The sequence below is a fragment of the Camelus bactrianus genome, chromosome 23, assembly GCF_048773025.1.
Source record: "Camelus bactrianus isolate YW-2024 breed Bactrian camel chromosome 23, ASM4877302v1, whole genome shotgun sequence".
Lineage (NCBI taxonomy): Eukaryota > Metazoa > Chordata > Mammalia > Artiodactyla > Camelidae > Camelus > Camelus bactrianus.
Window position 1 is genome coordinate 27,104,281 of NC_133561.1, and position 24,277 is coordinate 27,128,557.

Below are 24,277 nucleotides of genomic sequence, written 5' to 3' on the forward strand. Positions count from 1 at the left end.
CTGAGAGCATCATAATTCAAGAAATGCAGAGGGTAAGCTGTGCGAGATTCCTGAGATAATTGAAACTGACCCATAACTCACCAGCCGCCATGGGAAATTCTATCACTTTGCACACTTTGCTTCCACAGCTAGAAATCAAGTCAGAGGAACATGATCAGATTTCTAATTTGGAGCCTTGGACACGCAATGTCATCTTTAATGACTCCCGGCAAAAGATGCTCGTTACAGATCTCAGCCCACCTAAATTAAAACATGAAACCCCAAAATTAAGCAGGAAATTCTCAATTTCTCATGCCACAGAAAAATCATGCAAGAGGGAATACACAAACTCCTCAGGGTTTTGTTCTGCCTATAGATATCTGAGCGGGAATTACATGAAACAGAAGAGCTAGTAGGAAAAAAAATAATAATAAACAAACCAGCCAGGTCCTAACTTTCAGGTTTGGGCCATCTGGGCGAATAGCAATTTTTCATGATCAATTTGAACTATCACATCAGGGAACATTATCTCTCTGCTGATGGCCGATTTCATCTGTTCTGTGATGGAGCGCTCAGATTCCTCTGGTATGGTAGGCTGCCAGCTTTAAGTCTTTGCTTACTGCTAAGTGGACTGAAAGACAATGCAATCAGTCAGCACGGTGTTCAGGTACATAAGGGTCCTTTAAAATGGGAGGCTAAAATCCAGCTCTCATCATCAGTTCTAAATCTCATCCAGTGTGGATTTTCTAGACAGCTTAGGTGACCATTAAGTGATCTCCAGAAGATTGTTTTCAAATCTCTTCCCTCCACTCCCCATCTACCCCTTGCCCTTTGTTTGTGTCACTGTATGAGTGGCTGCCCCCGCCCAGCAGACTGACTCACAACACCAGCTGTCACATCTGCTCATGACTCAATTCTTCTTGAACCAAAACTCAGGAGCAAGCCCCTGTCTGCAGCCATGCCTCAGTGATGGCCCAGAAATATTAATGTAAAGTTAGATGTACACATTTTAAGTTTTCTTTTCCCTTGACATTCATTCTTATGGAGAAAAGTTAGAGAACGGGGACCAGGACCGCTGTAGGGTTATGTGACCAGATCCTGACTATGAACACAGTAAACTTCCTCATAAAGGTGGAGGAACATCATGAATAGTGCCAAGGGGAACCTATACTTTGTATCCTTTTTTACAGTTAAAAAACAACTTCTTCTGAGCCTTAAATTGTGCACTACAGTTCACAAGAGAGTTAACCTCCCTTCTTCAATTTAGCTACGTATTGTGGAATGGCTGTTGTGTGCAGAGAATGAAGGCCCAGGTGTTTCTAAGTATAACTGGCAAATCAGAAAACCCTTCAAGAAACTCAAACAAACGTGAAGGGGAAAATCTACACCCATGCCAGCTAAAGGAAGCCGGATACAGTCTAGGTCACACTCCCGGGAAGGACCAGGTTTGCTGTTTCATCACTTGCCCTGGTAAGCACCTCCCTTTAGAAACACAACCCTCGGAGGAGGCATGCCAGAGTAACTTTTCATTATCACTTTCCTGCCCCCGTAGCAACTGAGAGGGAGGAGAGAGTGTTTCAGCAACCTGGGAGCTACACTATTTGAGGCTAGGTCCAAACAAGAATGACAAAAGTTCTCGGCAGACAGGCTCACTCCATCTTGGTGGTTTGTATATAACGAAGGATCTTGGATAAAAAATAAAATATCTAATTAATTAGCCTGGAGCTGGCATGCCTGCCTAGAGTCAAGGTTTTTTATTATGCCAACCAACACTGGAGGAGCCCTTTAAAAGAATGTGCCTCCCAAGAAACATGTGAGTGTGAAATTCACCCCAAGGAGTCAGAGGAACTGTGCAAGGTGCCCACAAGGCACTCATGACATGTTCCCCAAACCATGCTGAGTTCCAACCCATTCATTCAGTAAATTACTTTTATGAGCAGGTCAAAAGTTAACAGCCTTCCAACCAGGCTCACGTTTCAAACAAGAACCACTTCCTGGCCCCTGAGCTGGAGAGAGCCCCATTTCTAACCTCGCCATCAGAACCGGGCAACCTATGATATTCAGTGAAGCAATTAAGGACAAATCAAAGCAATTACGTGACATTCCTTGCAACAATCAGATGGCATTTCTAATTCCAAGCAGCAAACTGGACCCAAAATAAAATGTGTTCACAGAGGCTTAGATAAATTCAGCATCCATAATAAATTACTACGAAAAACCAGGAAGTTGCATGCCATCCACTCCCTTTCCAAGAGCAACCTTAGACATGGTAATATTCACTGAGCTCTCCCCCTTGGTTCTTCTGCCTACAAGGATGAAATATAAGACTGGATGAGCCAGAATGAGTTTTCTGAGCAAACCTAGGCTCCCAAGGAGCACAATTTAAGTAGACACTGCCTCCCACAGATGTGCCAGTCCTCACCCTGAGGTTCTTACATTAGGTTTGCAATTGCAAAAGCCAGCCCGTCACCTGTTACACACTGGAAATGATAAGAAACACAGCAGGCAAACAACCCCATCTGGAGAACAACAATCAGAAACGGCAGGGGGGGCTGAAGGATCTTTTGGAACAAAGACTTTCAGGCCAGCCATAAATTCATGGGACAAGATCAAGAAGACTAAGAATTAGCCACAAAGGGAAAGAAAAAGACCATACGATATCACTCGTAGTGGAATCTTAAAAAGAAAAAAAAAAATAGGAACCCACCTACAAAACAGAAACAGACTCACAGACACAGTAAACAATCTTATGGTTACCAGGGAAAGGGGGTGAGAAGGGATAAATCTGGGAGTTTGAGATTTACAAATATTAGCCACTATATATAAAAATAGATTTTAAAAAAGTTTCTTCTCTATAGCACAGGGAACTATGTTCAGTATCCTATAATAACCTTAAATGAAAAAGAATATTAAAATGAATATATGTATGTATATGCATGACTGGGACATTGTGCTGCACACCAGAAACTGACACATTGTAACTGACTGTACTTCAATTTTTTTTAAATCAGCCAAAAAAAGAAGACTAAGAAAAATCAGAAAAAGCATCTATCCATGTGTACCAAGTATAGAAATAATATAAGGGTAAAAGCTAACATTTATAAACACCTACTATGTGCCAGATATTTTAAATGTATGTGTTAGCTTAATCCAAAACAACTCTTCCAGATGATGATAATAATAATAATTATTATTATTATTATCATGTAAGAAATAAGAAAACTGAAGCTTAGATTCAGTTAGCTGCCCCAGATCTCCGAGCTAGGAAGTGCCCTGGCCCATGCTATTAACCTAAGTTTATTTCATTAACCTACTGTCCCACATGTAAAGATGTCATTTTCAATACAAACAGAGCAATAAAATCATCACAACACACAGCATGTTCTAAGTTAGTAAGAAACCACTTTCGACATAACCCTTTGTGCATCTGTACACAGACATGGTGAGAAACTCTCTTATCTCATATACCTTCATAGCCTGAATATTTTTTGAGAGGTTCAGAAAGCAAGGATTGGCATCTTGTTAGATGAGGGGAAAAAAAAAACTAAAGTACCAAATGTGGCTTGAGTAGGGGCAGAGAAAGGATGGTGGCCCAAGTGCTTTGAAGTTGGCCAAGCCAAGGCTCCTCCCATTAGACATCCCTGAAGGGCCTTCATAAACCAAGCCACTGACCTCCACATCCCTGTGAAACTGAACATGGTGCTCACACAGCGAGGGAGGGGCGGCGGCGTGAGTCCATCCAGGCGCATGAGCAGAGCCGGGACACCAAAGAGCACCAAGTACTTCACATAGAAGAAGAGCACCTGGGCCAACGCCAGTCCTCCTGAAAGACAGAGGGACCTGTTAGACACAGCGACAAGAGGTGGAACAATCTCCCGGGAAAGATGCAACGTCCCAGGAAACACACCACCTGCTCCCATTTCTCCAACCCCTCCCCTCCATCCCCTCAACTCACACATTAAAAAACTCTCCCATGTTGGTTTTGAGCAATGAGATTTTTGGATTTCCAAATATTGAAATCTCCTTTATTATTGTGACAGGCAACAGGACCTCTTAGCAATCATGATTTTACAGATACTAGAAAAGAGCACTCTTTAAAAACATATATATATATGTGTGTGTGTGTATAATTTTTAAGAACTATTAGAAAAGAAAAATCCTTCCCAAATCTTCTCAAAACCTTACATGAGTTCACACCCACTAGGATGGCTAGAAGCAAAAACTCAGATCAACAAGCAAATATGTGGGGAAACTGGAACCGTCATACACTGTTGGTAGGAATGCAAAATGAAGCAGCCACTTTAGAAAACAGTTTGGCAGTTTTTCAGATGATTAAACACATAGTTATCACATGACCCAGCAATTCCACTCTTTGGTGTATACCCAAAAGAAATGAAAACAGATGTCCCCATAGAAACTTATACACAAATGTTCATAGCAGCATTACTCACAACAGCCAAAAGATGAAAACAACCCAAATGCCCACTGACAGATGAATGAATAAACAAAACACAGGATAGCCATACAGTAGAATATTATTCAGCCAGAAAAAGGAATGACGTACTGCTACATGCTGCAACATGAGTGAATCTTGAAAACACCATGCAAAGTGAAATGAGCCACCAAAGACATATCATATGATTCCATTCATACGAAAGTCCGGAAGAGGGAAATGGGAGACAGAAAGTTGATTACTAGTTCTTTAGCACTGAGGGGCCGGGGAATGAGATTATGGGGGGGTGGTAGCAAAAAAGCAGAGTTTTTTTTTTTTTTTGAGGTAATAAAAATATTCCAAAATTGGTGGTGGTGATAGCTGCACAGATCTGTAATAAACTAATAGCCACTGAGTCATACACTTTAAATGGGAGACTTGTATGATATGTGAACTATATCACAATAAAGCTATTTTTTTCTTCACAAGTAAGGGCTCCAAGCTGCAAGAACCTGTAATTTCTTGGCCAGAATTGTGTCTTTCTGGAACAAAAGCAACGCAGGGTGCAGACACTGGGTGAGATCTGAGGCTTAAGACATATGCTTTGGCCCCTCAGGCCTCTGCCTGTCCCCTCTGAGAGCAACCCATGCCTCCAGACGAAGCTCAAAATGCTTGACTGACTGACACCTCTCTGTGGGCTTCCGGGCTGGTGGTTTTGACCTCTTCACCTTGGGAAGAGGGTGGGAGACCTGAGCCGCAGGTCTATAGGGCACCACAAACCTGGGCGAGCTGCTGGCCCTATTTGCACTGGTCTCAGCAGCAGAGTGAGGCAGTAAGGTGAGCCCCCAGAACAGTGCCCATCAGGAGAAGGTCAAGGGCAAAGTGCATGAGGAAACACTGGAGAAGATGACCAGTAGCCACATGCTATCCACCCTCCAGACCCACCTTCCCCAGCACGCAGGGCAGTAATGCAGAGCAGGCTGACGAAGCTGATCGGGTCATCTATGGGATATTCTGAAGGAAATAAGCAAGACTTAAAGAGGCTCTAGCAGAAGATTTTACTGTCTGGCCCTCTTGATATTACACAAGGATCTTTGAAAGAACATGACTACCATGGAGTGTGTGGCTATAAACAGTGACTCTGTGCTGGAAGAATCACATAAGCCATTTTCTGAATATACCATTTGGGGAAAGGCAAATGGTGGTTCAAATTGGAAAGCCACATGTCCTACAAGGAGAGTCACTGTGTCTCAGTCCCATTCAGGAGCAGTCAAACAATTTCTTCAGATTTTTGGAAACCAGACTACAATCATATCTTCTGGAAGGGCTGATATAAAATTGTAGCAATCCTATATATTCAGAGAAAACTCTAATTCGAAAAGATACATGCACCCCAATGTACACAGAAGCACTGTTAACAACAGCCAAGAAATGGAAGCAACCTAAATGTCCATCAACAGATGACTGGATAAAGAAGATGTGGTGCGTATGTGTGTGTATGTATCTCACACACACACACACACACACACACACACACACACACACACACACACACACAGTGGAATAGTACTCAGTCCTAAAAAAGGAATGAAATAATGTCATTGGCAGCAACATGGATGGACCTAGAGATTATCATACAAAGTGAAGTAAGTCAGAGAAGGACAAATATCATAATATCATGTATATGTGGAATCTAAAAAAAATGACACAAATGAACTTATTTACAAAACAGGAAAAGACTCACAGACATAGAAAACAAACTTACGGTTACCAGGGAGGGAAGAGAGGAGGGAGGAATAAATTGGGAGTTTGGGATTGGCAGATAGAAACTACTATGTAAACAAGGTCCTACTGTATAGTGCAGGGAACTATATTCAATGGTTTATAGTAACCTGCAATGAAAAAGAATGTGTGTGTGTGTGTGTGTGTGTGTGTGTGTGTGTCTGTATGTGTGTGTGTATATATATCTATATCTATATATATACACACACACATATATATATAAAAAACTGAATCACTATGCTGTGCACCAGAAACTAATACATTGTAAATCAACTGTATCTTAAAAAAAAACTAAATTTTTTTTTAATTTTTAAAAGGTAAAAAAATAAATTTAAAATTTTAAAAATTGTAGCATTCTTGGATGGATCTGATAAGAGACAAGAAAAAAGCTGATACGTACGTGTGTGTGTATAATATGTTTATGTGTATGTGTGTGCATAAATATTCATCAAGAAGTGGGATATATGTGCCAACAATACCATCCTAAAAGCATTTGTTGGGGAGCATATGACTACCCTGAATGGTGAAGAAATCAGTTCCACTGTCTGAGATGGCAGTGAGGAGGGCTCTAAAATATTCCAGAATGAACCACCAGGCTTTAGTCGGAAATATCCCAGAGCTACAAAAAGGCAGGACGTAAGTAAGAATGACTAATTAAAAGGCACAAAACTTCCAGAGTTGACAATGATCAGCCTGAAGAACTAAAGGCATCAAAAGACCCAAGGAAGACTGTGCATGAATGGTTAACACCACCCAGAGCTCCTTCATATGTGAAGCATCAGACTTCTTCTCCTTGTTAACGGGACGCAAGATCAGGGAGAACGGGTTGCTTCTTGTCCCAAATGCTGCCTTTCATTTGACACTATTTTTGTACAGTTGTCAAATAGGAGGCATATGAATTAAAAATCCATAACTGAATTTACACTTTTATGAGTCACCATTTGCACACAATCTTCACCATTTGTTAGTCCTTTCATATGGAACCAGGCTAAGGAAAGGGCTGATTTTGTACTGGTGTTTAATCAGAACGCTATGGCTACATCTAACTGAAGATAAGGTAATTGGGGATTTTTAGCCCAAAATGGATGGAAAGCACAAGTAGCCACACATTTTTATCAATATGCAACAAGTGCCCTTTTTACCTAATATTAAGTATTTTTGATGAATTAAGACACAAAAGGCTTAAATCATTTTTTCCCTTGACCTTTTAGTAACTGGTTCACAAGCTTACAGAAAAAAACATGATGCACAGTAGTTGTTTGAGCATTATAACTGTAATTTCTCTACTGTTTAATTTTTCAGAAAAAAAAAATGTGTTTGTACCCATGAGTTTAACAATTCTGCTGTCTTGCTGTTGGTTTTCACCAGCCCTAGGAAATATTTGCATGGCTCACTCTTCTTTCCCCTTGACCTAAAGATTAGTCTTTCCTTGGTAAGATCTGGTCTAAGGTTTCAGGGTTAATCCTCAGGATTTTACTACAATCTCCCACTAGGCTGACAACATGTTAGAAGGCAACACAAGAACACAAGTGACTCAAAAAAACAAAACAAAACAAAACGAAAAACAAGGGACTCTACTCTGAAATTTATTGACAGACATAAACTGAATTTTCATTATATTCAAAAATACTAAATTTAGTTATTTTTTAATATTTCCAAATATTTTTGCCAGGTTTACATTTAAAAGATGCTCTCACTAGCAGGAGTTATTGATTGGTTTCTACCTAACCTAACCCCTTCCTCCCAAAAAAGTCATAGATGAGTTCACACGTCACGTTCATTCATTCAACAAGCACGTCCCGGGGCCTGACTGCTGCATCACCAGTTATGTGCTAGGAGAAGTAGACTAGAGGTCAGATCAGGTGGGGACCCAGGCTTTGGGGGCTCACAGGTCAGTTTCATTACAGTCCCATTTATCTTTCCCTTTGGCACTTGTCTTCTTTTGCCTTTATGTCCTATCCCTCCTTCTCCTGGCAAAATCCCATTTATCCCTCAGATCCCAGTTCAAATATGGTCTCTTCCAAATTTCTCTATGCTTCAAGCAGAATCAATAACTTATTTTGCATTAATGTAATATATAGTTGTTGAGCCCCAATCACTTACCAGATACTGAGCACTACAGTGTTGAATAAACTTTAGAACTTTAGAACGCTCTGCTCAAAGTGACAGAAAAGAACGTAAATCAGGAGTGGGATGAAAACCCACACCTCCAGGACAGGCAACAATCTGAACACAGTGGCTTAGACACACTCATTAGAAAACTTTACAACTATTTATTATATACATATTATGGACCAAGCATCACATCAGTGGAACTCCTGCCTTCATGGGGCTTACATCTTAACAGGAGTCAACCAAAAACAGACATAAAGATAAATAAATTCTATATGGATACCAAGAAACTATGGCAGACCGTATTCCCCAAGAGTGGTGGTAATGACATCTTCCATCCCACATGTTCCTCTGTAATGTAATCTTGCCATTCCCTCATCAGAAGTAAATCTGGACAGATCCTAGGATCAAGAGATACAGACAGAGTGATGCTGTTCCAGTTCCAAGTATAGCCTGTCACTGGCCAGCAGCTTCTGCTTCCTGCCCCTTGGAGCACTCACTCTTGGAACTGGTTGCCAGGCTACGAGATGCCTGAGCCATGTAGAGAGGCCACAAGAAGATGCTCTGCAGGGCAGCACCAGCTTAGCTCCCAGCCAAGTCAGCCTCAACTGCCAGCTGGGTGAGGAGCCACCCTGGATGTCCTCCCCAGTGGAAACTCCAGATGACTGCAGCGCCAGCTGATGTCTGGCTACAACCACAGGACAGACCCCAAGCAAGAACTACCCAACCAAGTCCAGTCAACCAACGGAACAATGAGAGAGAGGAAATCATTGTTTTCAACTGAGTTTTGCGATGGTTTGTTATTTAGCAACACCAACTGGGACAGAGGATGATAAATACAATGGAGAAAGGAAAAATTACTGAGCAGGGTAAGAGAACCCAGAAATGCATAAGTGGCAGGTGCTGCTATTTTTAAAGGGGGAGTCAGAGTGGTCCTCATTGAAAAGAGGACATTTGAGCAAAAACTTGAAGAAGGTGAGGGAGTGAGCTCAGCAGCCACCCTGCTCCCGTCACACTTTGGTTGTACAGTTTGTGCCGTGGTTACCACACCAGAGCACAGCTGTTCCTCTCCTGCGAGACCACGGGCTTTTCAAGACTAGGAATTGTATCTTATGCCTCTTGTATTCCCAACACCTAATATCTGGCCTCTAATTAATGCTTAATAAATGTTTCCTTGAAAAGTACCTAAATTAACCATTCACCTTGTAGTATGAAAACCACTTGCGAACGGATTTTTCTGGGAAGTATACCAATAGTCCATAATCTTAGATCTCTATTCTGAGGACTGAACTCCTGAAAGTTCAGACCTGACACCAGATAAAAGAATTCTCTACGGGTCTGGGACCTCACATTCCCAGCGTGGAACAAAACTGCGGAGGGAAGAGAAAGAGAAGTCTGAGCTCTGTGCTTGCCACTGCCTTGAAGTGACTGAATGTGTGGTAAATTCCACCACCTGTGGCCCATCTCCAACTGGAAGGGCTTCAAACTCAACTTATTCAAAAGAGAATGAGGCTTTCCCTCCCTCAAAACCAGAAACAGAGGGTATGGTATAGCTCAGTGGTAGGGTGAGTGCTTAGCATGCACGAGGTCCTGGGTTCAATCCCTAGCACCTCCATTAAATAAATAAATAAACAAAGAAACAAACCTAATTACCTACCCCCCCAAATTTTTTTAAAATAAAATTAAAAACTAGAAAATTTTAAAAAATAGAATATGATGAATTTTAAAAATAAATTTTAAAAAACTAGAAACAGAGCAGACTTTCAACACAGGAGATTAACTTTACAAAGAGCTCTAGGATGAAGGGGACTGAGCAAAGGCCCCAGATGTGGGGGTTTAGCCCTTCCTCATTGACACCCCTACTCGCCCAGCCCTGGCTGCTCTCTCTGCATCTGACATCACCTCACCATAATTTGAATGGGCAGACAGCAGCTGGTGATTGGCTCCCATCTGGCTTTCACCCTCCTCTCAGCTCTGGTCCTCACACAAGTGGCTGACGAGCTCGTATTGGGGGTGAGGGGTGGCCCTGACTCACCGCCACACCCTCATCTCCAGCCTGCCTGGGCTCTTGCCGCGATCCACGCGCTGGCCTCGCCCCTGGACGTTTCCTGCTCCAAGGCGAACGGCTCCAGTCACTTTCATCTTGTCTACATCCAGCCTGTTCCAGATTCTGTGAACTGTTCTGTGACTGTCCAGTTTAGGAAGCCCAGATATGTTACAGAAGCTTCTTCTCACATCAAGTTCTTTATAAAAACGTTTCTTGCCTAGAGCTAACAATACTGCATTTTACACTGAAAGATTTGTTAACAGCGCAGATTTCATGTTAAGTGTTCTCACCACCATAATAAAAAAGAACCTTTCATATACAAGATCTGGGTAAGTATTATAAGTATAAAGAAGAATAGAAACCAGGAAGCACAACGGAGATAGAATCGGAGATTTTCCCCTCCAGCGGCGGGTATCGGGAGGAAAGGAAGCTCACATGCTGAGAAGGTCGACACCAGTAGTCAGAGTTACCATGATGCTCCCAGGTTCCCGTAGAGACACTGGAGAAAAGATGGTTATTGGCCGTGCAGTGGTTATATAACGTTCTTTGTCAAGGGGAAGAGATGGATTGGTGCCAAGAAAACCAAGTCAGAACATGTGACTGATGGGGGAAGGGTGTGAGCTGATGGTCAGCACTGAGCAACTGCTACCAGGAGCTCCAGGGGAGCAAGCGCTCATGTCAGGAAGGCAAGAACAGGCGTGCTGGTGAGAGATGCAGCCAACGGCATCGGGAACCCAGCCCAACCTGCTGAGGCCAAGGAGATAAAGGAAATTCAATTATTTCTGGTCACTGAGTTCTGGGAATCAATGACTACAGCAAATTTTGTAAACTTAAACCTAAGGATTTAGAAGTTGGATTCAGAAGTCCCACTGGGTAGAAGCCAGTGTCCTCACCTACTGGGATCAACAGGATAACTGACCTGCTGAAGGAGAAACCAGCTGGAACCCAGTATGGAGTTCAGACTCATCCAGTAAGCCATCACGAGCCGAATCTCTAACTCACGTGAACACCTGTAATTTACCTACCTGGGCAAGGTTTGTATCACAAGATTCCCTACTCACACTACAGTAATAATACGCTGTTAACAACTGGTTGTACACATTGATGACAAGGCCACCCACAGCCAGCGGTTGACCCTCCAGGGCTCGGAAAGGAGGGTGGTCCCAGGACCTTGGCTGCTCCTCCCCTAGGAGCAGTTAACAGCAGAAGGCTGCTTCTTAGAAAGGCAAGTACTGGTGCAATTAATGCCACATCAAGGAGCTGGGAAGAAGCAAGAGGGAAAAAGAAAAAAGGCAATGAATTGAAGAGGCTTGAGGAACAGTAATCAAAGTGCCCAAATCCCCAAAGTGGAGATGAGCCAAGATGGTGGACGATAAATGAAACAAGAACACTCCCAGGTTGCTGGAGAGTGATCTTGGGGATGAAAAATTCTGGCCACATAATTTCTTTCTGAGTGACATACAGGAGAAGATAGAGAGGCCAGGGTGCAGTCCTCAGGTGGGTCTCCATTCAAGGAGGGGCAACAGCCAAACAAGGGCACGAAGGCTTGGGCTCTCCTGAGGGGGGAACATCAGAGCTCTGCCCTTTCTTCTCACCTTATGACTGGGAGGCTGGGACCTACCATGTCCTTCACACGTGGCTCCTCTAACAGTTTTAGCTCATCTTCAAGGTGCCTCATTAATTACCAGCAGCCATTTAAAACAACACTCACACATATAGCAAAGGTGTCAAGAAACACATGAGAGCAAAAATCACCAAACTTGGGATGGGGTTGACATTTGGGGGGGGGGGGCAGGAAATGCGATCAAGAGGGGTACCCACAGGGGCTTCGACTGTGTGGGTAATATTTCAGTTTTTAAACTAAGTGATGGATAAACACATGTTTACTATATGTTTATGACTTTTTAGATATCACAAATGTATGTGTGCAAATATGTATGTAAAATATAGTCTCACTGCCAGGGCAAGTTCACCAACAAACCAGTTTCTGAGAGCACACTACGGCAGAACAATAACAGCTACCACTGATTAAGCAGTTGCTGTCTCTATATGCCGAGCTTCATGCACCACCGTATTTAATTCTCATAACATACCTCTCTGTGGGCACAGGTATTATTACCACCCACATCTTACAGGGAGGAACCTGGGCACGGAAAGGTTACAAAACTTGCCTAAGATCACACACTGATAAGCAGCAGAGTCGGGACTTGAAATCTGGGCCTGCTGACTCAAAGTCACCCTGTTTACTAGATTCACATACAACTCTGAGAGCAGATCTGGAACGGAGGCCATGTGAGGTAGACCAGATGACAGGACAACCAGGGAGCCAATAAATGAGTTGAAGGAAGTATTCTGAGCAAAAAAGCACAGGCAGAGACAAAGCTCTAAAGATGCTCAGGAAAGCAAGCCTCAAGGAGCACATTGTAAGCAAAGATAATGCAAGAATGGTGGTGCACTGTGATGAACAGTGGTGAGCAACTCAAGATTTACAGATTTGAGAATTCGGATCCTCTTAGCATCAAAATAAGTAGTTATGAAAGAAACTCCAAGGAGAGTTTGTCTTCCAAAATGTTTAACCTTTAGATACACTAGTTACTGAAAAACCTAGTTTTAAAAACTTTCTTCTTTTTAAGAGTTCAAATTGCCAAAATGCCTCTCTTCATAAAGAAAAGGTATGTTGCTGGGGGAAAAAAGCTATCTGGATAGAATATTAACTCCTCCTTAATTATAAATTGTTAGTGTCTTTAGGGAAAAGGCTATAAGCCATAACAAATCACACAACACCAAAATTATAAAATGTCCGATAAAAATATTGAATATATCACAAGATATATCTTAAACTATGGTGTTCCAGAAGAATTTTTTAATGGTAAAATGAATTTTAAGTCTTTTGCAAAAAACTATTGTAGCATAACAGAATAAATATGCTGCATTAAGAGTTTATGTAAGTCTACAAAGGCCCTTCCCCATTCAAACACTGCGAAGGAAAAAGATTCCACACAGCAGAAGCAAAGTAATACGATACACACAGCTACACAAGACTTAATGAAGTCATGTGGGAAAATGAGGGAGATTTACGAAGGGATGAGCAACATGAAAATTCTGAAAAGCAAATTTGCACACAGAGACCAGGTGAGGATTACTGTTTGAATTCTGATGCCTCAGTGTGATGCACTTTGCCCAGTCAAAGTGCTCTGTAAAATCTATGTGCAACAAGAATTGGATATTAACTACTAATTAAAGTCTTCTATTGCAAATCCTAAAGGAGCAAAAATAAATCCGTTTAGGAAGCAAATAATTGCCTCCCTAAAGTATCCAACAAATTTAGATTTCCAAACATCAATTTTACTTAAAAGAAATATCTGCCTATTTTAGGTTGTCTAAGAAGTTATGTGTACACTAAGCTACCCTGGGCACAAACTGGGTTAGGTAGGGATCCACAAAGACCACAGTATTCTGAGGGATATTGGGGATGGGGGAGGGCAAGGAACAGTTAGTGTTTCTAAAAGAAAACTGTGGTGGCAACTTGCTCTCCTTTATAACACCACATCAAGCAGGCATCTCTCCCATTCTGCAAGCAAGCACCATGAAATTATCCTCACACCATACGGAGAATCTGTAATTGAACAGTCAAGTCCCACAGTAGTAAATCCCAGAGTAGCTCTGGGTTCACACTGCATTAATTTTAAACAACCTCAGGATTCTAATCCAAGGAGAGAATTTATAAAAATTAATTTCTTTCTGCTGTATCTTAAACCTTGCAATATTTAATGTGTCCAAGGGTGAAAAAAGAAGAGACTCTTTATGCTGACATGTTTGTGTCCCCAGTTTTCAAGACAAACGTCAGATGTCAAATGCTTATCCATCTCCCTCACTGTGATGTGATAGAATGAGAAGAAGTAAATGGATGACTTGGTTAGTATTTCATTACTATTTAGATAGGTGCACAGACGTTATTTCAACAACAGCTGGTGCTTAAACACTTTGCTGTAAAACCCTCTGACTATGTGCACTTAGGAGATGGGTCTCCAAACTCCAAACAGTCAGTGAACAGCTAAGATTTCTAAAAAGACTCTACTGTACATTCCACAGAGATTCATTATATCTATATCAAGTAAGAACAGCTAATTTGCAATCATTTTTACCACCCCACCTCTTCAATCACTCTCAGATGCTTTACCAAAGCTCTCTCCCCATAATCTCATATACCTGGATTTACTGTGGATTTACCATGGTGAAACACTACTCCATAATGAACTCAAGAAATGGGGTCTTGGGGAGCTCTTTTAAGGAAAAAGCCATAGTTGCTGCCTTTGCCCTCCTTAATTCTAAGCTCTATTCTAAGCTCTGTCGAACTGGGGTATAGTTCCAGACTGCCATATTTTGTCTTCTTATAAGATTCTGAAGTTCAAAAGAAAATGAGGGTACATGGCATCACCATACATTTGTCCAAACCCCTAGAATGTACAACACCAAGAGCCAACCCTATTGTAAACTCTGGATCTGGGGTGATGACGATGTCTCACTGTAGGTTCATCATTTGTAACTAATGTACCCTCTCTGATGGGGGATGTTTACAGTGTGGGGCACACTGGGGGAGCAGGGGCTTATATAGGAAATCTCTGTACCTTCCTCTCAACTTTGCTGTGAACCTGAAACTGCTTTTAAAAAATAATCTTTTTTAAAAAAAAGAAAGAAAGACAAGAAAATGAGAGTTATCTTTTAGAGATGCTACTGAAATGTTTACGTACAGGGATAAGACGTTATCATTTGAGATTTGCTTCAAAGTAGTATGGGAGAGAAGACAGATGAAAGATAACTGGTCATCAGTAAACCTGGCTGATGAATACTAGGAGTTAGATACATGTTTTGGCTTTTAATTTTCCAAAATGAGAAGTTTTAAAAGGGGAGGAATTAAGAGCCTGAACCAAAACCCCAACTTTTAGCCAGGAACTTTCTCCTCACCCACCAACTGAATCCATTTGCAGGGGACAGTGAGAAAAATGAACTTATACCAGCAAAATTCCACCTCCTCATCACCCTGGGAGCACAAGAAGTTCAAAAAGAGTAAAATGAAGTGGGCAGTGAGAGGAAAGAGGGCAAGAATGCCGGGAGGCAGAATAATGAACTTGCTCAACAGTGCCTGAATCACTGGGAGCCGGCTGACTACGAGGAAGCAGGTCTCCGTATAAGATGCCCCACCATCATCTTCATCAGTGACAACTGTGTGTCTCAGGTTTATTTGGTCCTAAGAATCACCTGGCATAACAGCCACAGAGACTCCCAGGCCTCCCCTTGACAGACTCCAGTTCACTAGATTTGGGTCAAAGCCCTGAAATCTGAATGCAGAACAAGTCCTGGGAAGTTATGTTCAGTCCAGTTGGAGAAATTCTGAGTTAGAAGATCCATACCCTACTCCCTGTCACCGTGTTTAAAAACATGCATCAACTGGATAAAGAAGCCGTGGTATATTTATCTGATGGAATATCACTCAGCCATAAAAAATAAGATAATGCCATTTACAGCAACACAGATGGACCTAGAGATCATCATTCTAAGTGAAGTAGATCGGAGAGAAAGACAAATGTCATATGGCATCACTTATATGTGGAATTTTTTTTAAATGATACAAATTAACTTATTTACAAAACAGAAGCAGACTCACAGACACAGAAAACAAACTTACGGTTACCAAAGAGGAAAGTGGGGGAGGGATAGATAAATTAGGAGTTTGCGATTAACATTTACACACTATTGCATATAAAACAGAAAAGCAACAAGGATCTACTGTATAACACAGGGAACCATATTCAATATCTTATAATAACCTATAATGAAAAAGAATCTGAAAAAGAATATACATATGTACATATACATGTATAACTGAATCACTTTACTGTACATCTGAAATTAACACATTGTAAATCAACAATACTTCAAAAGAAAATAAATTTTTAAGATGTGCTACAAATGATTTTTACCAAAACTTAATACCATTCTATGCCATAGTGTTACGGAGACACTGCCAGTTATCAAAGCCCCCTCAAAGGGTAAATCCTCAGGTAATTCTCAAATCTTCTAGCATTTCACGAAAAAGAAAAGGTCCACGTAACTAGGCTATGTTAATAGATTTTTATCTATATATTTATTTAATCTACAGATTCATGACAATATGTTCCCTCTGCTATCGTGAAGTCCTTAAGGTATGTGAAAATGATTTAAAATGTGCCAGTTACGAAAGATACAAAATGATTTCTTTTAATTTTTCAGAAAACAAAAGTTGCGCTCTGAGTACCTTTCCTTTCACAGGAAGAGAAACTTCTTAAGCGCAGGCTGTGCCCGACACCCCAGCGATCCATGTGGATTGCATTTTCCCCATCTGATATCATCTGCTCCCATAGCTTTTAATGGCCACCCATCCACTGTGAAACCCAAACGCACATCACTCACACCAATATTTCTCCTGAATTCCAAAACTGTAGATGCAATCACCCTGGACATCCCCGCTTCATCTCCATACCTCTGGCCCCCAAACGGTATCTGGCATCCAACATGTGCCTAATGAAGGTCTGCAGAATGAATGAGCAGATAGTGACTTCCTTATGGAGGCTTAAAGAAATTTTGTTGAATTGACTTGAATTAAACGACCATCACTTTTCCACTGATCACAACTAGATCTGAGGGAGGTTTGTACTTAAATAACACTGCAGTCTTTGAGCCCACCTCAACTCCCTTAACATTCCCGATGATACAAAGTTGGTGACAATTCCAGACTAGAACACTCAACTTCTCTCTCCTAATCAAAAGTAATTCATCACGGTCATGGGGGGTGGAGGGAGACATCATCTGAATCTGAGGGATGGGGGAAGTAGCCCAGAAGTGAGCCGTTTTGAAGGAGGAGTTAGTTAGATAAAGAAAACTCAGGGAATGACATGCACAAAGCATGAGAATATAAAACAGCCCAAAAAGCTGGGAGGAAAAAGCATCCGCAGGAGTGGTGCTGTGGCTTCAGGGACAGGAGAGGCATGATCAGAAAGGGTCACCTGGACAACTGTATAGTAAAAGACCTGAAAAACCAAGGAGGAGAGTGAGATGATTTGCTTTATTTTAGAAAGCAAATCATTTTAGAAAAAATGGGGAATGATTTTGTTCCCAAGAGGAAAAGGAGGACAGAGGACTGAGCAACAGGGCTGGAGATCAGAGCCTGAGTTCTAGACATGGCCAAGCAACCAGGGAGCTCCAACTGTCAATTTTAGGTTGTTAGTGTGGCTGTCTTCCAAACCTTTACTGAAGTCCTCTAACACACAGAAAGGCTTTATCTGAGCAGATTCCTGTGTGTGTGTGTGTGTGTGTGTGTACGCACCAATCAAGAAAAAGAACCAAGTACCATGTCATAATGAGGGCTAAACGCAGTGGGGACAGCAACAGGTTCCCTAAACAGAACAGATTCCACAAAAGCAAGAGATGAGAGGCAGAGGAAGCCATGAACTGGAAGTCTCAGGGGAGCTGGGCTCTGCTCAGTCCAGAGAACAAGAAGTCAAGTTCACATCATCCAGAAATTAAGGGGCTGGGAGAGGCTCACTGCCAAAATCCAGTGAAAATCTAATCTACAGCCTATATGTAAAAATATGTTCTATTTTTAAAAATCTGAAAACTAGAGTATATTTAGAAATTTTTATATTTTACAGAATTTCATGAAAAGAACTCAAAATGGTAAAACTCAGGGACATTGTGGAAACTGGGATGAGAATGGCCACTTAGGCAGACCACCTCTCTCTGGTCAGGCAACAATACCACCAGCCTACCCCCACCTCAGTACTGTGTGAACTGCCCAGGAGAGGCGGAAATTAGGCTAATCAAATTCTGTCTAATTTGAATTGCTCAAATGACTACCTGGCTTTTACTGCCACCTCCTGGCCCTTTCTAGTATGTCCACCCCGAGCTGCTGATGCTGATAACCACACACACACACACAAAATTAATGATCACATTCAAGAATCTGCAGCTAGACAGAGCATCAATTAAACCATGGTCACAATGCAAAGGTAAAGCTGTGATACTAAGTCGGAGCCCTTGGACAAGGCAGCTGTCACTCCAGCCAGGCTGATCTCCCCCAGGCCAATCTGTCAGCACCCCCAGCACAGGGCAGAGCTATGTCTAGGGGCAGACGCATATCCACCAAGCTCCTCGAGACAGATCTCTAATACCTGAATGCCAATGGACCGGTTTAGACAGAATTATCACCTCAGGCCTCATATTTTTCTCTCTTTTTCTCTCTAGGTCCTCCCATGTAGGAAATCAAACCATGCACTCCAGGAGGAAGAAATCAGGGCCAAGGCACTGTCCAGGGAACATGAGCCTTCCATGGCATCCAGCTCTGAGAGATGGAGGCACCGGCCCAAACCTGGGAAACTCTGCCACTGGACATAACAAAGCAAATCTCTGAAACAGGGTATCTACCCCTCCTCGGTCAATGTTTGAATGGGAGTTATCAGGACTTGCCTTTTGGATACTTCCCTGTCCAGTTCCGGCCAAACCACCTCCCTTTCCAGTTGGCAGAATGTTTTCATGAGGACAATAAACACTGCAATGAAGCTTCCATCAGTCAACTGCTGACCAAGACCCACGTCTTTGATCCAATGCTGATTCCATAGTCCGCTGTCTGTAATGGGCTGTACCATCTATTTCCAAGCTTTTGGAGGCATCGTGGTGGTTCCATGGACTTCCAATAAACAGGTAATGGTAATTTCCAATTGCTAAATGATTAGAAGTTTACAAAAAAATTCTACATCCATTATCACAGCTATTCCTCTCAAGCACCCTTTGGGGTCTTTTGGGTAAATACTATGATTCTTATTTTACAGATTAAAAAAGACACCGAGACTCATGATAAATGGTTTTTCCCAGGTCACAGAATTAGTGAATGTAGGGTTAAGACTAAAACTCAGGTCTTTGGATCCCAAGTGAGTCTACTGAGGCAACCAACTCTTAAGAGTAAACATAAAGGAACTGGCCTGATCCACTACCCTATTCCTATATAACAAATAGTTATGGACTGTCACTTATTAGTTATCTATTGTTCAAGCACTGGGAATACCAGATGATGAATTTAAATAAGATTTCTGCTTCCATGAAACATATGTTCAGTGGCTGAGAGACAAACAAGGGAAAATTCAGATGGCAATAAGCCCTGTGCAGAGAACAAAAAATCGGGTGATGTAAAATGCTGTTTGGCTGTGTCTGTCTGGGTCACGAGGGAGAGTGTCTCTCAGGAGATGACGTGTAAGCTGAGATGGGAATGACAAAAAGAAGACATACAATGATGAAGGGGAAGAGCACTGTAACCTGAAGGGACAGCAAAGAAAACAGCCCTGAGATGGGACTGTTACCCGGGCTGTTGTCCCAGAATCATACCCGTGCCCATCCCTCAAATAGAAACCAATTACTTTTATCTAAGTTTCAGAAGGAAGCTATAAAGAGAAAAAAACAAGAAACAAAAAACAAGTTGGTTAGAACCAACTAAGCTCAAGATGGTGGAGGATCTGACTTCCAGTAGACCTTGGACCTTGGGGCTCATTATTTGTTCATTGTAATGTATCAGCATGCTAAATGACACACCCACCAGCTCCATGACAGTTGACGGCTGCCATGACAACAACCGGAAAAGCCCACACAAGGATTAAAAAGGGCAGCTGCACCAGTTCTGGGTCCAAACTACACCTCTGTTCTCAGGTAAGTCATCAGTATTCCTCCCATTCTTTCCAATTCCCTGCCTTGAACCCTGACCCTCATATACATTTGGTGTCTCCACCCAAATTGGGTTGAGAAGATGATTTGCCAACTAGGTTCCTGCTCCTCCATTCTTTGGCCATTGAATAAAGCCTGTGCTGTTCCAATCTCAGTACCAATTTCATTACTGGCTGCGTGAATCCAATGGGAAAAAGAACCTCGGGGCCAGGACAGGGGAGGGGGTTCCAGCCCAGCTAGGACCTGATCAATTTGGCAACAGGACCATGCTTGCTATGTCTGGAAAAGAACAAGGAGTCCAGGGTGGTGGGGTGCAGAGGGCAAACAGAGGATGGGAAGAGACTAGTTGTGGAGGTTGAGTAGGAGCCAAACCACATGATGTTTTATTAAGGAGGATCAGTCTGATTGTATTCAAAGCACAATGGAACGTCATCACATTTCTACAGAAATGTGCCCCCTTTCAAAGAAGTCACAGTGTTTAAACTAGGACAGGTTTACACCCCAGAATTCCAAAGTCGAAATCAGCTCACTGTTCCTAGTGTTAGAGCAGGCAGGTAGCTAGATATGAGCAGAGAAAGGGGGACATGGGCAAATGGCAGAAAAACCATCTTGTGAACAACGGGGGGTCCTTGGACAGACCAAAAAAAACAGGATCCTCTGGACTGATAAAAACCATACCTTCTGGGTTGATAAGTGTCCTGGAGGCAGAAGGGTGGGACAGGACAGGAATCCCCATCATCCCAATGTAAACTTTCGATCATTATGACCTCCGTCCAAATGAAACCCCCATCCGAATGTAACATTTGTTCATGATGATCTCATCCAACTTCCCGATCCAGACTAAGGACAAAAACCCCTCCTCCCCACCTAGGAAGGTAGATCAGGAAAGATGACCCGAAACCCCTCCCCACCAATGAATATTCCACCCATTCGTTTTTACACCCACATAGCGAGCTTGCCAAGGAAACTTGTGGCAGCTGCCCACCTGGGTCTGCCTGCTCTTTCCTTGAGAGCATACTACCTCTTCCTTAATAAATCCTAGCTTTGCTTTCTTAACCTCTGCGTCTTGTCTCTGAATTCTTTCTGCAACAAGACAAGACCCTCTTGCCCACGACACTAGCGCACAACAATTCAAGCCTCTGATGCATTTACAATGCTTTCCATGAAAGGGTAAGAGGCATTTGAAAAACTCAGAACACAGTTTAGCTGGTGAGAAGAGGAAAGGTCTGTCCCGTCTATGAAAACCCATAATTACAAGGGGTGGCTTCACAACCTCAACTTTCAAGTAAGTCGAACTCCAGGAAGCCCAGCGAGGCTCCCGTGAGGCACCGGCTGTCATCTGGGAGAGACTGTCAGACTCCTGGCCTCACCCACCCTGACAGCGGCTCTCCCTCAGGCCCAGGCCATCCTGCTTTCCCACAGCTCACTGCTCAGATGGCAGCCTGACAGCTGCTTTCTCCGGAACTCACAGATAAAACCCGAAACTGTTCTAGAGGCAAGAATTGTTCAAAGACACCTCAAGAGGGGAGCAGGGATGGAGAGTCAGGAAAAGGGGGGGGGTGGGGAGGAGGGAGGAGTGGGCAAGGGAGTAAGGTAGGGAGGATATATGCCTTCTAAATAGAAACTCATCGCATAAAAAAATCACTGCCCTCCACACCCACTCTTAGACACGCTGACACTGGAGAAGAAAAATGGCCCTATCTTTCTAAGGACCAGTTTGGCAACTGTAGCCAAAGCCTAGGAAATCACCCTCAGGACACCAGTAGGGATGAGCTCAGAAAGGCTTCTGCAAATGCATTCCCTGAAGCTTTATTTACAACAGGGCACAATTTTAAACAATGATCAACAACAAAGAATCAGTCAACTACATTACAGTAAAGCCGTAGGAAGGAACACAATAAAACTAGTAAAAAAAAATCACACCCTAAGAGAATAAAATTTAAAAGAATATTTTTTCGCACAAGGAAATTATCAGAATATATTCCTTAAAAACTAAGCTGGAAGGAAAACAGGGCAATGAGCAAATCTTTGTAAATCACCTGGACAAGAAACAAAAGAGAAATGGGGAAGGTGGGGGGCATCTGGGGGGACTTCGGCAGTTTTACTGTAATTCTCTGCACCGCTAGTATGCTCACAGTGAGCATGTGACTATTAAAAACTCATTTCGGTAACAATCTGGCATGGGGAGGGTGCAGAGAAAGATCAATCACAGAAGTGAGCAAGGTCTCTTTTGGCAAAGACTTTTGGGCCTGCCGCTCTGTGAAAACCACTGGTGAGCTCCCTGCGTACGCAGGGCACAGGAGGCATCAGATTTCCTATGTTACCCCCAGGGTTATGCTGACAATTCTAAGATTCTCAGCCCATTCAACAAGGAGCCGCTGTGTTTTAAAATCCACACTGCACTTGCAAAACTTGACTACAGTCTCCCTCCTATTCCTCATTCCTTACGGTCCATCAGCATCACACAGGCAGAGATAGCCATGATTTGCATTCTTACTCCTTGCACAGGAGGAAGCCCCCATCATCCCCGACTGGCATCTCTCCTGCTCCTAGAGATGCAGCAGAGCCAGCGGGAGGGAGTGAAGGCAACAGAAGGCACAAGGGCCTGGAAATCGACACACTTGGCTCCCACCAACGCTTGGCCACCAACCAGTGGCGACCCTGGAAAGGCCACTTAGCCTCTCTGAGCTTTCCTGATCCCTAGAATAAGTGTTAGACAGACAATGAGGTCTAATTTGGCTCTAAAATTTCAGAGTTCAAAATCTCCCAAATATCTCACCTCCAGAGAAATCCCAGGACCACGGGGAGAAGATCGCTCAACAAGAGCCCAGGGGATCTTTTCAAATCTATTCCATTTCACAGTAACCCGCACTGTACAAATCTGGACCCTGCAAAACCTGTTTAGGTGCCTCCTCCACGGGCCTCCTGGGGAAGCCATTCTTCATACCTCCTCTTTTATAAACATGCGTTTATGTGATGATGTAAAAGTGCCACCTCCAGATACTCTCTATCCAACTCACACAGGGGAACAAAACATCGCACTTTGTCCGGGACAATTAAGTCTCCCAGAATGAGACTTTCAGTGCCAAACCCAAGACAGTGTCTGGCAAACCAAGTCAGTCAGTCACTCTGTCTCTCAACATACTTTCTGTTCGGTTTGCTTCCCCCAAAACAGTCTACATTCTACATCAAAACAAAATATAACACTTTTTTTGACCTGTACACACCCTGCTGCTCAAATCCATCTTCAGATCACCATCTTCAGATCAGCAACAATGGATCCCTTGGGTTGCCTCAAGGACACTTCTGTCCTTAGTTACAACTAAGTACATTCATTCACCTTGTCCCATTAGGTACTCTTAGTTTGGCAGGATTTTTTGTAATCAATGAAACACACACACACACACACACACACACACACACACACAGGAATTTCTGTAAGTATTCAACAAAAACCATATGAGGGGAAGGGTATAGCTCAGTGGTAGATTGTGTGTTTAGCATGCAAGAGGTCCTGGGTTCAATCCCCAGCATCTCCATTAAATAATAATAACAATAATAAATAAATAAATAAATAAATAAATAAATCTAATTACCTCTCCCTCCAAGAAAGCTTTAAAAAAGACCATATGAATAAGAAAAATCCCTTACTCTACATTGAATCATTACCATACATTATTTCACTGCATCATTAGTGCCTTAAAGAAGACTGCAACTAAAAAACAAAGAAAACAAATGGCTGACAACAGAAGAGTCAACAAAAGAATTCATCTGTTCACTTGTGGATCCTTTTGACAAACATGTTCGGAGCTTTTATTCTATGCCAAGCAAACAATGATGAAAGAGAGACATAGTCACATGGAGGTCACAATCCACATCAGTTGATCACTAATGGATATTAATCAGAGCATTTAACAAACCCATTTCCCAAGCTGGCTCCATTCTGGTTACCTATAATAAAAGGTAAAACATTTCACCCTTAAGATCACAGGGAAGTAGGAGTATTACCAGAATATCCACCTGTTTGTCTCTTCCAAAACATGCCTATTCATGCATGATAGACGTTGTCTTTTTTTATAACCCTTCAGAGCACCTAACAAAGTGTACGAAACTGACCAGAAATTTTCTGAGTCCAAGAACAAAGGATAAGAATGTCTGAAGCCAGAAGGCAGAAAGGA

General features: G+C 42.4%; 1 protein-coding gene across 17 annotated transcripts in view; it reads right to left on the minus strand.

Moving 5' to 3' along the window:
- HHAT (hedgehog acyltransferase) overlaps positions 1–24,277 on the minus strand; it is a 300,160-nt gene that overhangs the window by 181,571 nt on the left and 94,312 nt on the right. For all 17 annotated transcript variants that reach the window (XM_074351883.1, XM_074351882.1, XM_074351874.1 and 14 more), the window contains one exon: positions 3,652–3,802. In XM_074351883.1, coding sequence (XP_074207984.1) covers positions 3,652–3,802 — 151 coding nt within the window. The remainder of the gene's footprint in view (positions 1–3,651; positions 3,803–24,277) is intronic.